Source organism: Symsagittifera roscoffensis, unplaced genomic scaffold (assembly GCF_963678635.1).
Source record: "Symsagittifera roscoffensis unplaced genomic scaffold, txSymRosc1.1 SCAFFOLD_93, whole genome shotgun sequence".
Lineage (NCBI taxonomy): Eukaryota > Metazoa > Xenacoelomorpha > Acoela > Convolutidae > Symsagittifera > Symsagittifera roscoffensis.
The window spans coordinates 94,220-108,335 of NW_026971600.1; the positions used below are offsets into that span (position 1 = coordinate 94,220).

A 14,116-nucleotide genomic window follows, 5' to 3' on the forward strand; every position below is an offset into this window, starting at 1 on the left:
GAACTATTTGCGTACCGGATACAGTAGCGGAGAACAAGTCAAAATGTTTTTACTTTCTGTGTACTATACACAAACTGAGCAAGTTGAGTTTTCAGTTCTTATTGCTATTTAAATAACAGGAGTTTGAAATGTCAAGAGAAGCTTTTTAATTAAACGCTTCGGTTCAATTTGTTTCCTTTTGCGAATTAATCAGACATTTATTTTTATGCAAGTTTCGTTTTTGATAATAATTTTTCATTAATTGTACTGATAGCGAAACAGTTGGCTCTCCCACTGGTGTAACGAACGAACTGAATCGTTTAAACAATTGTTAATCTTTTGTTTAATTTCAGAAGTGGAATGGAATAGCAATTTGTGACTACAGTTAGCGAATATCTACATGGCGTGCGTAAAATGCTCCTGAATGTTTGTAATATACACTTTGATACTTGTACTGTCATCACTGCTGCCACTAACTCATTGTACTGCTGATTCGTCAACAAAGTTCCGAGAAACAAAGAATGACTCACGAGTCCTCGTTTTCGAATCGTCCTCGCTCTTTTTAGTCCTGAATTTCGACAACTTCATTCCGAAGAACTGTGCCTATAACGTAGACCGATTAGGAATGCTTGACAGCAGTCTGAATTATCAACTTACTATTTCGGACTGTGATTGGAGTATGGATTTGTTGAGGTCATCAATTGAGGATTTGGACCTTCAATTTTATAATAACCATGATTCGGTTCTGGAGCGGGAAAAGCGAACTCCGACTGCGGAAGACCTTATCAAGTTTGAAGATCAGAATCGACTCAGGTTGGACAATATCACGGACCCCGAGTTTGGAAACCAGTGGCACTTAGTAAGTTAAGCTGAATTATTGGGCCTTCGAAGCTATCTTACTTTTGTCCCCACCATCAAGTGGGTAGGAATCATTCACTCCGGTGTCTTCCTTGCGCGAAATCAAGTGTTATAGACCCGCCTTCTTCAGGACTGCGTTGAAAAGTCTGAAAAAATTGTTCTTCGGTGTTGAGACAAAACAAGGTTCTGTTTTTTTTTTGCTTTTCAGGCTACATTTTATCAGTAAAAGTGAGACCAAAAAGGTTCTGAATTATTAACATCTCAGTCTATATGTATGCTTGCGCTTAGTATGCTTCAATCATTTTACCTTTGGTTCATAATGAAATTAAAAGTTAGACGTTAGTATTAGTCAGACTTTAGCAGTATAGTCACATGCGCTTTGACATATGATTGGTAATAAGTAAACACAGTTCGTGCTTGTTTAATTCCTGTTGGACCGGAAAAGCTATTTGTTTCATACAACTGTATAATTAAAATTTTAAAAATTTTGCAATTCGCTATATCTTGGAATGCTTCATTAATACGCAGTTTGGTTTAATATAATCTCAGTTTTTATATAAAAAATTAGTGTAGCGGCCTTTAGTTAATTAAATTTTAAATTATAATTTGTAAATTTGAGTTTTTGTGCATTTTAAAGCTTGTGCAGCCCAATCTCTGGCGATTACTTGCTCATGTTTGCGATCTGCAGTCTCGCCACTGAGATACTATTATTATTACAATGTCCTGCTCAGTGAATGTCCCATAAAATTTTGATAAGTTGTCAAAACCATTGTTAATTAGTTCTTTAAGCAAATATCTGCCTCTCCTCTCGTTAACTTTCAGAGACAAATATGTTTCTTGCATATATGTATGTGATCGGAACTTACCTACAGCTCATTTGTTTCCAATTACCTAAGATGTGCAGGAATTTTGGGTTCAGGTTTTTTATGCAAATCGTGGTAACACAAATAAACGTCATATGGAGTCAAGAAGATTTATTCCTCCTCAGTCGCGATTCGAGCTGCAATGAATTACTGAATTAATTTATCAACTTCTGATTATTTCTGCCTTTCAGACAATGTAAGGTGAATTGTTTATTTACAATTGTTGTTCACTTTTTTGTCACAGATACCTTTAAAAAGTCTTATGAAGAGTAGATATGATCGTAGTGAAGTCTAATATAGTGGAACCTGATCTAAACTACATTTTATGATTGGATAAATTAGATATTTTACCAATGTAAAGTATTTAATATTAACCAATCATGATCCATCTAACTAACAACCCACTTATTTGTAAGTGCTGAAGTTACTTGTAATTTCAGCACCAGAGAGATTTGAATTTAACTTAGAAATTAGTTGGACTCTCCCGAGCACTTCAGCAGCCGCAATAAAACCAGTATACCCTAGATCTATTGAGCCTAGCAGAGACTAGTTAAACAACCTGAGACTAGATAGTATAAGAGTAAGATTAGGATCGGTATTAGACTAAGAAGTTGCACGAATCTATCCGGCCGAAAATAAGATAGCGTGACGAGCAGACGGTGTACCCTATCCGAAATTACTCTATGAGTTAACCAACTCGGTCCTAACTCATCTGGTGCGACCATAAGTCTCGAACAAGACCTTAATAGCTTAGAATTAACCAAAATAGATTAGAAATTAGACAAAAACATTTAAAAAATGTTATACGACAATAATTTAATCGAAATGTCTCTACGACTCAATAGATCAGAGCCAATATTCCGAACCATAACAGAACTACCCGGAATTGGAAGAAGACCTCGAACCAGAGACGACATACGACAAAGTAGAAACTTGCCATATAGCTATATGATAGTTAGGCAAAAACCAGAACAAACTTTTATATTTAGAATACTACTGGCAATGAATTTAGATTTTCATTTGCAAACATAAAACCTTGAAGTTAATCTTCAAAATCATTTCAGGCGCTAAACAAAATTATTAATATACAATAACGATTGATAAAAAGATCTAAGATCGTTTTCCTAAAACTCTGCAGTAATATACAAAACATGTTTGAAAAATATTTATTGAAAAATAAAAATAAAAATTAGTAGCATGACAATAAATGGTTAGTAATCATAAATCATCCTGTTGTTTCAACTCCATCATCTAAAACATAACAGCAATCATAAACCCACTAATATCATCAAAACACTAAATCTTTCCTTTACACACATTTAAAATTTTATTAAAACTTAAATTCACTTAATTTTAAAACCAGATCATCAAGGCTTATCCTTGGATCTTAAATCATTTTCTACTTAATTAAATTTCAAAAATTGATCATCAAGGCTTATCCTTGGATCAAACAGAACAACTTTGTTCTCCCCCACCCAATTAATTAGTGTCTAACGACCTCAAACGTCGATTCACTACCCAACCCTTTCTAAAGACCCAAGACTAATAGAAATTTTTAAACAAAACTAATCATTCAAATTAGGATAAACAGTGAAGAACTTCGGTTATTCATCCTTCACTTGACCCCCCCTCTTACCAGACCCAGGATAAATCTTAGACTTAGTAAGTTTAAAATAGTATCTAACGAACTACTCGCGTTCTAATTATACCTGAACCTTGTGGATCGATTTACTATTCTCCAACCCTTGAACACAATCACTACCCCTAAGTAAGATTAAGTAAGTTAACACCTTAACTTATACTAGCCACGAGAAAGTAAAAAATCATTCTTCGGAATCGATATACTTTTCTCTCCAACCCTGAACAAATAGACCCAGGTTAAGCTAACCAAAAAATCGTAAGAACTAACAGTTTAAGAAAAATAGAAACCATTTAACAACCTTTTGCATCCGTCATCCTAAACCTTATGTCATTTAAAAACCTAGGAAATAAACAAACAATCGTTTTACACAATTGTGAAATAGATAACAAAAAATACGACCTTGTAATCACACCTCATACACAAACAGTTGGATACATTCGAACAAAACGACAAACACTAAAAAGAAAAATAATAACGAAACAAAGACAAATAACACGAAAAAGATTTTCAAAAAATCGAAACGCATTTTCAGAATCAGAAACCAACAGTTTAGACGAACTTTACAAACTAAAAGAATCAATAGATAAAAATTACCCACTTCACGATCAATTATATTTTTCTGACTCAGAAACAACTTCAAATTCATCAAAAAGAGGAAAAAGAAGAATAAAAAAGCAGTATAAACACAAACCAGTACATTTATACAATTGGAATCAACCAATTCGACACATTAATAATTACATATTAACAGTCATCGAACGAAAAAATGAGCTGAACGCACACCCCAGGTGAAGAAACTCCAGATGATGATGAAATCTTTCCTTTTATAGTAGACGCAGATACTGATAGAGGACAACACATATTTTGTCAAAATTTACTCGTAAATTTATTTGAACCCGGAATCAGTCCATGTAAAACAGAGTTCCCAGATGTAAAAATCAAAAGACAAATCATAGACCACTACTTAAAAGATATATGCAACATAACACAACAGTATGGAATCTACTCCATAGAATTCACCTCACCAAACCATAATAATAGAAAATATACAATTCAAACAGACGATCTTGATTTAGAATTTTCAAAAGTTTTTTCAGAATATATAAAAAGCATCCAATATCATAACTCACAAAGAGCAAACTCCATATTCACCAATGAAGTTTTCGCAATAATATATAGTTATATTTCGATATTAGAAAACAAAATCCCAATAACAAATGTCTCACCGACAGAAACATCTAAACATTTAAGAGTACGACATGAAATCACACTACTCTCTAGTTATTTAAACATCATTAAAGAAAATTTCACGAAAGACGACGTTTCACAACATACAAAACACGATCTACAAAAAATTTTGGCATGGTTCATAATAGATTATTTCACACACAATATTGATTTAATTGCACAAGCAAGAAAAAATTTTAGACCCCAAAACTCGAACGATGATACCGCTATCACAGAACAATCAGATTATGTTTGGGACCCCGAATGGTCTCATCCCGCATTTATAGGCTTCCCACAAACAATCTCAAGTCAAGCAATAAGTACGATATCTTACATAAGAGATTATGTAAAAGTAATACCATTAACCATTGATGCAACACCATTAAACTATAATACATTTTTGCCCGATACACAAAATAATAGTTTAAACTCTACAGTAATACACAATGAAAACCTCAATGGAACTAGGAATCTTACTCAACAAGATATCCAGACACCATCACACTTCATAAATGAAGAAATTGTACACACAACAACTACACAACAAAGTATTTCACCAATACGCCCAAATTTAACAACACCAAGAAATACAAATCCTTCACAAACACAAGTAACCTTACAATCAACCGTTAAACCTTCGGTTGCCCCTAAATATTCACATATGGATTACCAAACATACAGACCCATGACAATACCATCAAAAACACGCAAAACATTCACTAGAAACAACTTTGCAGACCATAATTATAAATATACACATCCATTAAAAACATATAATCAACCACAAAGAAATTTTAACCAATATACAAGATCTCGAAATTGGGATAACCCAATGACCCAACCTAATTCAATAAATTTCCAAACAAATCCTCCACAGGATCACAGTGAAAATTACCCATTTTTTCAACAAAATAAAAATAAAAAACAGACATCGTATCAAATGGATTATTTATCCTCAGATGATGATTTCTTACAACCAGATATATTTGCACCAAATACTCAAGAATATCGTAGACAAGGAATACAGAAAACACGTACAAATCATAGAAATTTTTCTCCACAACCAATAGATGCACAACATCAACAACCAATTCAACAACAAAATCTAATTAATACACAATCCTTTCAACCAATTCAACAACAAAATCCAATGACTGCACACTCGTATCAAGCATCACAAATGCAAAATGAAATACCACTCCCATATTATCTCCAACAACATGAAATAACAAGAAACCAACTTTCGAATTTTTCTCAAATGCCAAATGCAGCAGAATCATTACAAATGACAATGAATCCATACCTTATGGGTGGATCATCAATAACATCAAACAAACCTTTAATGGTTTTCACAGGAACAGACCCTGAATACTCTGTAGAAGATTATTTAAATGCAGTAACAGCAAACCTGATTTTAAATATTGGACCTGAACCAATTAATACGCCACTACATCAAAATTGGATACATCGACGCACAGCGTTAATACAAACAACCTTAGATGGCGCAGCCCAAAAATGGTTTTCAGTACTACCTCTAGAAATAAAATCAAACTGGAAAAGGTTTACACAAGAATTTTCAAAAATGTTTGACTCCGAAAGAAACAAACAACAACAAAGAGTTTTATGTAATGAAATTCGCAGATTACCAAACGAAACCATCAAGCAAATAGCAGTACGAATCGAAACACTAGTTCGAAAAGCATATTCATTAAATACACATGACTATAAAAACACAAAGATGACAGAAATCTTAATGATGACCTTAACACCACAATTAAGGAAAATAGCAATAAAAAAGAGAGCATCCCATCCTTCTTCAATTCGCGAACCCGATTTAGATTTTCGAAAACTAGTAGACAAATTAGAACAAGCAGAAATCACGATGAAACTAGAAGAAACGGAAAATCTGAAATTACAATACGTTAACAGAATTGAAACGACTCCCACTAATATTAATAATATACAGGAATCAGAGACAGACCTCGTTGAAAAAATCACTGAAATTCTCAATATTTACGAAAAGAACCCAAACTTTAAAGGCAAACCATCTTTCAAAAAATGGTGTAATTATTGCCGACGATACGGACACAGTATTTCTGAATGTAGACAAAAACAGCAAGACAATCAAAATAAACCTCAAAATTATAAAGAACCAAATAAATCATTCTATCAATACATGAAAAAAGATCAAAATCTACCGAACAAAACAGTCCACAGCAACAACAGTTCAGGAAAACCACTCCCGAACAATACAAATTATACAAGAAATCAATCACCATATAACTCAAGTTATAGAGGAAGATCACCAGAACGAAGAAACACGAATAATTCATCACAAAATCACTACTATAGACCAAATAGTCGAAATAACTACTCCAGATCAAATTCAAATACACAACGATTTGTTTCTAGATCTAATTCCCAATCAAGAAATAACTACTATCCAAACAATCAATCACGAAATTCATCATACAATAGGAATAGAAACTACTCCTATAATCGAAATAGAAGTTATTCAAACAACCGAAACCAGAATTACCCGAACAATCGATCAAGGAATAACTCATATAATAGATCGAACTATAACAGACCAAACAATAATTACCAAAACAGATCGCGAAATAATTCACAAAATCGACACTCAAGTTATAATAATCGTTATAGAAATTATTCCCAATCACCACACCGGAATAATAATAACTATAATAATTCTAATAATCGCCACAGAAGTAGTACACCTAAACATCAAAGACAAATCAATCAAGTACAGTCTAATCCAGAAACAACATCAGACCCTCCAGGTATTGATGACACAGTAACTGATACGTTACAACTCAATCAAATAAACTGTACATCATCAGATTCAGAAAGTGATACTGAAAACACTCTTTCTATCAATATGATAAAAGTCGAAAATGACTATGAATCTGTCATATATGAACAACCCTTTCCATCACACATATATGAAAATCAATCAGAATTTCTTCAAAATTATTACACTACACCCATAAATTCCACACCAACGACGCAAGAAACAAATGAGATTAACACTACAAATCAAATCAATAAAAATACCAAAACAAAATGCTTGAATACAAACCATATTTATCAAAATATACAAAAAGAACAACCCAAAGAAAAAATTTGGACAATACCATTTCTCTTAGAAAGCCCAAGAAATAAAGAATTTCAACCACCAGACCTTGAAATAGATTTTTTAATTGATTCAGGAGCAGAATCAAACATAATAAACATCCCCACATGGAATGAAATAAAAACTTTACACTCAAAGCTAACACCTCTTGAAACCTCCAGCAAACTAGCAACAGCACAAGGATCAACATTGATAAACTACGGAAAAATCCAATTATTTCTCCTCCCCACCAGAACAATGGAACAAAGCAAAATTTTAAATAAGCCATTTAAACAAATATTCCATATCACTGACATTAAATATAATATCATTGGAATACCATTTATTTCGAAGTATATACCAACAATTAACATACTAAATAGTAAAATATTAATCAAAGATAAATATACAAAAACAAAAGAAACATCCTTAACATTTTTTCAAAGATTAAATAAACAACCACCATTCTTTTCAAAATTCTACCCGATATTTAACCAACAAAGAAAACACCTAAAACCACTATCAGGAAATATCTATAATTTTTCAATCAAACAAGTTCACCAATATGATAAAGAACAAAACAAACAAAAATTTTATATGTCAGAATTTGAATTCAAACCTATTCACAAATTTTTCAAAATCACAATCTCATCCATAAAATATTTGAAAAATTCGAATTCCGATATCATTTCCTTACATGTCTATAATAACACACCTTACCAAGTAACATTACCTTTAGGACTTTTAGGATATTGTGAAACCAACGCTACAATATCACCAATACACGAAAAAGCCTATCGCGTAAATAATATACTCCAATTACTAGATATTTGCCAATCTACAATTCTTAATGAAGAATTATCTATAAATAATATAATAAGTAACGAAAACAGAAACACGGATTATTTCACAAAAACTCCATATTTCAAACCTACATTCAACATAAGTAACTACACAGAGGACCAACAGAAATTTTTAACAATGTTTAATTTCCAACATTCACAAATCACACAAGACGAATTCGAAAAATTAGCCAAACAGCTAATTAAATATTCATCAGTCTATGCAACATCAAAATTCGATGTTGGGAAAATCAGTTCATCACTACATCTCCCGTTAAAACCAGACGCAGTTTTCAAAAAACAGAGAGCAAGTAAAGTACCAATTCACTTACATGATAAAGTGAACAGATTACTCGATATTTTAGAACAATACAACATTATATCACCAGTTAATAAAGAAGAACAACCAAAAGGCAACACATTTATCAACCCCGTTATCATTCTAGCTAAAGGAGAATCATTAAAAATCGTTCTCGATGCTAGATACCTCAATTCACTCATAGATGAATCAAAATGTAATTGGCCCATTGAACCAATACAAGTTATTTTAACAAAAATAAACGGCAAATACTTTACAACCGCCGATATGAATAGTGCATACAATCAAATGCCACTAGATGAACAATCACGACGTTTAACACAATTTGTTATCGGAAACCAACAATATGAATTCAACCGCTTATTCTATGGAATATCCATAGGACCAGCAGCATTTTCAGCTTTTATGAGCAAAATTTTTAGACCACTGATACTCAAGAAAAACGCAATCACCTATTTAGACGATGTTTTTATGCAATCACAAACAAAAGACGAGATGTTCAATGTTTTAGAAAAATATCACCAAATACTTCAGAACGAAAATCTGAAGGCCGCCCCCGATAAATCACACTTCTTTTTGACAAGAGTTAAATTCTTAGGACATAATATAGAAAGAAAAACAATCACTCCATTGAAATCACGCATTGACGCTATTCAAAAACTTCAACCACCAACAAATAAAAAGAAAATCCAAGAATTTCTTGGAATGTTAAACTTTTTAAGTAAATATGTTTATAAAATGCAATTATATCTACGACCATTTTATAACATCCTTAGACAACAAAATAATTTTGAATGGAACACAGAACATCAAACACAATTTGAAGAAATAAAGAAACTTTTAACTGAACAAATTTCAAACACAATTCCAGATTCAAATCAACCATTTTATGCAATGTGCGATGCTTCGAACTTTGGCATCGGTGCAGCACTATTACAATCACATAATGGTACAAATAAAATGAACCTCATATCAGCAAATTCTCGATTATTCACTCAAGCAGAGCTACGACTCTCAACTCTAATGAGAGAATGTACAGCCATAATATATACACTGACAGAATATGAATTTCTGATACTTGGATCAAAACATCCAACAGTTCTATTCACAGACCATAAACCAATCATCTTTCTCTTTACACAAAAATCTAACCCAAACCACCGAGTTTACAGATTTCAACTAATTCTAATGAAATTTCCAAAATTACATATAGTTTGGACTGCAGGAAAAAATCTTGCATTACCAGACACCTTAAGTCGAAATACACCACCTGAATTACTTACACGAAAAACAACAGTTGAAATACCCAAAAACATAAAATTCTACCTTGCAGAAAACGAAACATCACCCCGATTGGAATGCAAATATGCAGTAAAAACTGATATTGAACAATCACAAATAAATAGTTTACAACATTTCCCACTTTATTTAGATTGTCAAAATAATCATTATGAAGTTGATTTACTTGGAACATCAACTTTCAAACCAATCCCATATTCTCAATGGATAAAAAATAACACCCAACAAAAACGAACAAAACAACACCCGCCTAAGAAAGACCATTTTCCACTAATTGAAAAAGAAGATTTAACTGATAAAATAAATTTATCAGGACCACAAACAAATGATTCAAAATACACAATAAATCAAGTTTTTGACCTTCACGACCCACTTGATACAATACCCTTATCTAAATTCGAAATTGAAAACATTTTTCTCCCTCCAACAGAAACGATTACAATTTCAACACTGAAACAATATCAAAATCTTGACCCGATAATTAGACAACTAAAATCATGGCACAAATATAAAACTAAACCTGTCAAAGCAGATTCAACCATTCTAGGAAACAAAACACTCCTCCGATACTTTCGCAAATTTAACAACACAACAATTAACGAAAATACAGACCTTTTAGAGTATAACCTGAATGAATCTACAGTTCCATGTCTCCCTTTAAGTATGATTCTTATAGCTTTTAATATTTCACATACACAAAATATTAAAGGACACTCTGGATCAGAAAAAACATATTCAAATTTTATACAAAATTTTTACTTCCCAAATGCACCAATTTGGATAAAAGTACTATGCAATGACTGTATAGTATGTCAACTAAATAAACCTTACCCAAATCAAAAACAAATAGCACAAAAACAAGATTTTAAAGGACAAAGTTTGTACTTTAATCATCGTATCTCATTTGATACTAAAGGACCAATTTCACCCTCATCAGAAGGAAACTCGTACATTATGGTAATTGTTGACGCATTTACACATTATGTAGCACTTAACCCAGTACCACATTGTAACGCTTATTACGCTTACACAACACTCTATGAACACTGGATAGCAAAATTCGGACTACCAGAAATTTTAGTTACAGACAACGGTACAGAATTCATAAATAATGAAATTATCACACTATGTCATTTATATAACATTAAACACAAACCACGTACATCTCATGCACCTTGGACAAACGGCTTAGTCGAAGGTATGAACCGTTCATTACAAGAATATCTTAGATGTATCATCAACAGAAATGATACAAAATATACCGAATGGTCAGCAGATGTAAAATTATTTCCCTTAGCATATAATTCACAAATAACGACAACTTTAGGAATGTCACCATACGAAATGGTTTTTAACCAAAAACCACGCAAACCAATAATGTTTACAGCAAATTCTCATAAAAACGCACAAGGTTATTGTCAACCAAATAAAGACTCAATTTGTTATAACCTACCTTTACATACACACGATGAAGATCATTTTCATCACCCACAAATTCTTAAACTAGCCTCCGGTACACACACCGAATGGATTCTAAATAGAGATAAAAAACACAATGAAATTTATCAAAAAATAACAAAAAAGTTATTACAAAGACGAAACATTAATGAACAAATCAATTCACGTTTTACACCAGCCTCCGAATTAAAAATTGGAACATTTGTTTTAATACCTAATTTTAATACTCAAAAAGGAATTTCTAAAAAATTACAACCCCTTCGAAAAGGACCATACCAAATAATTGCAAAACCCACTGATGTCACATATAAAATTACCGACTCAAACAAAAAAGAAATCGTTCAACATCGAAACAACCTATTACCTTATTACCCAAAAGAATACGCACTCCGCGAATTAACTCAATTATATTCTTTCACAGGATTAAAAATCATTCAAAATGAACCACATCTGAAAAACACAGAACAAAATGATAACCCCACCGAAAATCAAAACACAAAACCAATCGCCACCAAAATCAATACACAAAACCATAAAGAATCACCAAAACAAAGAAAAAATAGAAAAATGACCGAACAAATAATACCCCAAGAACAAATCGACAAATCAGAAAATAGAAAAACAACAAGACTCCGAAATCAACCACGTAAAAACTATAAAATATTCATCCCCCAATCTAAAATTTTAAAGAAAGTGGAATTTCAAAAGTAATTTTAACATTATACTTCACTATCTTGAAACCTTCGAAACATTTTTCATTTACATTTTTCAAAATAACATGCTGACAAGTACGTAATAATTCTAGTTCAAAATAGACCAATAGGATTCATCCAATCCGTCACTTTCTCTAACTTAAACTAAGACCAATTAGACGAATCATATAGAACTCCAGGCACATCTATAACTATAACTTTACGACCTCCAGGTCAAAAATAAGCAAACCACTCCAACTTGACAACTAAAATAAATATCACCATAATACCGTACCCCTCCCTTATCTAATAACCCAAAGATCAACAATATTTCCCCAACTCAGACCACGAATACCCCCAAAGCAAATTTGTTAACTTAGCCTAAAGTAACAAAATGAACATTTTAATTAGCCTAAAGTATAAAAATCTCACCATACCCCGGATCATTTGACAAACAAAAATAAAGAAAAAGACGACCTCCCAGTCACCATGAAAATTGCCCCCAACAATTTTTTACAAAACTCAACCCACTTGTCAAAAAACTAATAAATAATCCGACCACACTAGAAAATCGCCTCAAACAGCAAAAAATATTCGACCAAGAGATCATTTCTTAAATGCTCTTCTCTCAATCAGTTACTCAAATACTCATAAATCTTAAACATTTTTTTACAATACTTGAAACCTTGATAATATTTCTTTTTGATATACTTGAATCTTTTCTAATAATCCTAATCATTTTTTGTAACATTTTTTTAATTTTCTACACTATACTCGAACTATTCCTCCAACTTTCCAAAACCCTTGATTATATCCACAGGTACGATTCATATAACTTGTCTAAATGATACGAACAATTTTCAGTAGAACTGATATTTTTTTATTGTTTGTAATTTTCATAACATTTTTATCATCCCTCATTTTGACAATATGTAAATGTATAAAGAAAGCAATCCTCACATTTGCCCTAGCAACAATCCTTCTAATTCTTTTTTTGGAAGAATATTATAATAAACACAAAATTTCTCACTAAAGTAATAATTCAAAAAAAACTATCAAAAATTGCTACCCAACAGTCACAAAGTCAGTCTTCACCGACATCATCCCAAGATAACCAAACACCACCTTCACATACTCAAAATCCTCAAACATCTACACGAATTTCTTTTCAAGACAATCCATACACTTTTGAAGAACGACATGCTCGTTTATCAGAACCACTAGAACCAGTTCAACGACAAGCACCTTTAAGCGAACCAACATATAACCTATACCCAACACTACCACAAGAACTAAGTAGAATAAGAAATTCTAGTCAAAACCAAAATACAGTCGAAATAAATAGACAAATTATACATCCTCGACGAAACAGAAATCTTCAAACTCCCCGAGTTCATTTTGATATACCTCAATCCCCATCACAAAACACTCCAGAAAACCCCATTGGTATATTACCAGAAACCCCTACGCTTCTTTCACAACGTAGCACCTCAAGCCTACCATCAGATTACTTAGGTTCAACACCAACATCTGAGCAAATACGTGAAAATCCTTTCAACCCCACAAACCAAACATCACGATTTCCATATTGGACTACACATTCATTTACACAAGGTGAACCAAATTTAGTCAATGACCCCATAGATATTTCTACGGATACAACAACATCCTCATCACTACCAGAAACATTATCACTACCATCAACACCATCAATAAGCCAATTTTCACCACCACCCTTTAACTTAAATTTTCCAAATAATCTCGACGCCAGATATCGAGAACAATCATCAATAAATATTCCTTT

General features: G+C 32.4%; 1 protein-coding gene across 1 annotated transcript in view; it reads left to right on the plus strand.

Annotated features, from left to right (window-relative positions):
* Positions 1-336: 336 nt before the first annotated feature.
* The window catches only part of LOC134856541 (proprotein convertase subtilisin/kexin type 7-like), a 32,496-nt gene continuing 18,716 nt past the window's right edge, over positions 337-14,116 (plus strand). The window contains exon 1 of the mRNA XM_063872809.1: positions 337-838. Coding sequence (XP_063728879.1) covers positions 404-838 — 435 coding nt within the window. The 5' untranslated portion in view covers positions 337-403. The remainder of the gene's footprint in view (positions 839-14,116) is intronic.